This window comes from Hylobates moloch, unplaced genomic scaffold, assembly GCF_009828535.3.
Source record: "Hylobates moloch isolate HMO894 unplaced genomic scaffold, HMol_V3 SCAFFOLD_24, whole genome shotgun sequence".
Lineage (NCBI taxonomy): Eukaryota > Metazoa > Chordata > Mammalia > Primates > Hylobatidae > Hylobates > Hylobates moloch.
The window spans coordinates 33,079,067-33,080,413 of record NW_026652299.1 but is presented as its reverse complement, the minus strand read 5'-3'; the positions used below and the strand labels follow the sequence as shown (position 1 = coordinate 33,080,413).

Here is a 1,347-nt window from a genome sequence, read left to right as displayed (position 1 = left end):
CCATCTGGCCTGCAGGAGCAGGAGAAATGGGCCACGGACTGGAATCTGTGGACCTGCTCCAGGGCCAGGGGCCACCTATGCTCTCACCAGAACCTGCCCTCTGCCCGCCCTCCCTTCATGAACCCTCTCACCTTCATGAACCTCTCTGAGGGTGGGAAGCAGCCGAGGCAGAGGCTGAGCAGGATCCAGCCCCGGGCCAGGCTGCTTGTTTTGAAGTTCTCCGAGAGCTGCTTGCAGATCTGGCAGTAAATCTCATCCCTGAAAGACACAGACCACTGGGAGAGTAGGCTGGGGGCTGGAGAAGGAGAGGAGACAGGGGTACCTGGGCACACAGCTCTTCTACACCTCTGAGAGGTCCCATATGCAGGGCACCTCTCCAGCACTGGGCCCTGCCCAGCCTCCTCCTCTCTCAGGACAGTGCCACCAGGCTCTGCATCCCTACTCGATTCCTCTCTCATGGCCTGTGCTCTCGGTCCTTTAGGGTGGGGCTCGGCTTCAGGAAGCACCGGGTTCTCCAGCCACAGCCCTGTCCTCAGCAGCCGTGCCCTTTGCACACCCCATCTGTTCCCAGATGTGCGGGATCCCCAGCCTCATGCTGAGATCTAGCCTCACGGTGATTACAGTCATTTCTCCCTCTGCCTTGAGGCCCCACCTCCCTCCCTGAATGCAGCCCCTCCCCTCCACAGCAGAGAGAAAAGTGAGGACTTCATGGGAGCCACTCAATCCCATCTCCTGACCATTCCCACTTCCACAGTCTATGGAGCCTCCCCACTCCTGGTGGGGGTGTGTTGGGGGCGGTTCTCTCCTGCATCCTTCCCCATGGACTCAAGCCTCTATCATGTTATAAAAGTGGCCCATTAACACCTCAAATGCCACGTCTCCAGAGGCCAGCATCTTTCCCCTAATACTCTGTGGTGTGCTGGTAAATGTTTATCAACCAGCTCCCCCAGGAAGAAAAGCCCAGTTCACAGCATGTGCTTATTTCTGTGATGTAAATGTTCCCACCAAAGCCAATGTCAACTGCGACACGACGTAACCACACGGAGTTGGGAAGCAATGTGCATGGTTGGCTCTCTGAGTTCCTGCATCCCTCCTCTTTCTGCGGTCTACAGGCATCGCCATCAGCCATTCACCCAAACTGGAAATCTGGGGGTCATCCTGGAGCCCTCCCATCCCTTCATTCCCCCAATCCAACCAGCCCCCACCATCCAGCCAGCCCCCACCATCCAACCAGCCCCCACAACCCAACCGGCCCCCACCATCCAGCCGGCCCCCACCATCCAGCTGGCCCCCACAACCCAACTGGCCCCCACCATCCAGCCAGCCCCCACCATCCAGCCGGCCCCC

General features: G+C 59.0%; 1 protein-coding gene across 1 annotated transcript in view; it reads right to left on the bottom strand.

The window, feature by feature from the left end:
* The window catches only part of MYO7B (myosin VIIB), a 65,121-nt gene that overhangs the window by 2,595 nt on the left and 61,179 nt on the right, over nucleotides 1–1,347 (bottom strand). The window contains exon 26 of the mRNA XM_058434362.1: nucleotides 132–258. Coding sequence (XP_058290345.1) covers nucleotides 132–258 — 127 coding nt within the window. The remainder of the gene's footprint in view (nucleotides 1–131; nucleotides 259–1,347) is intronic.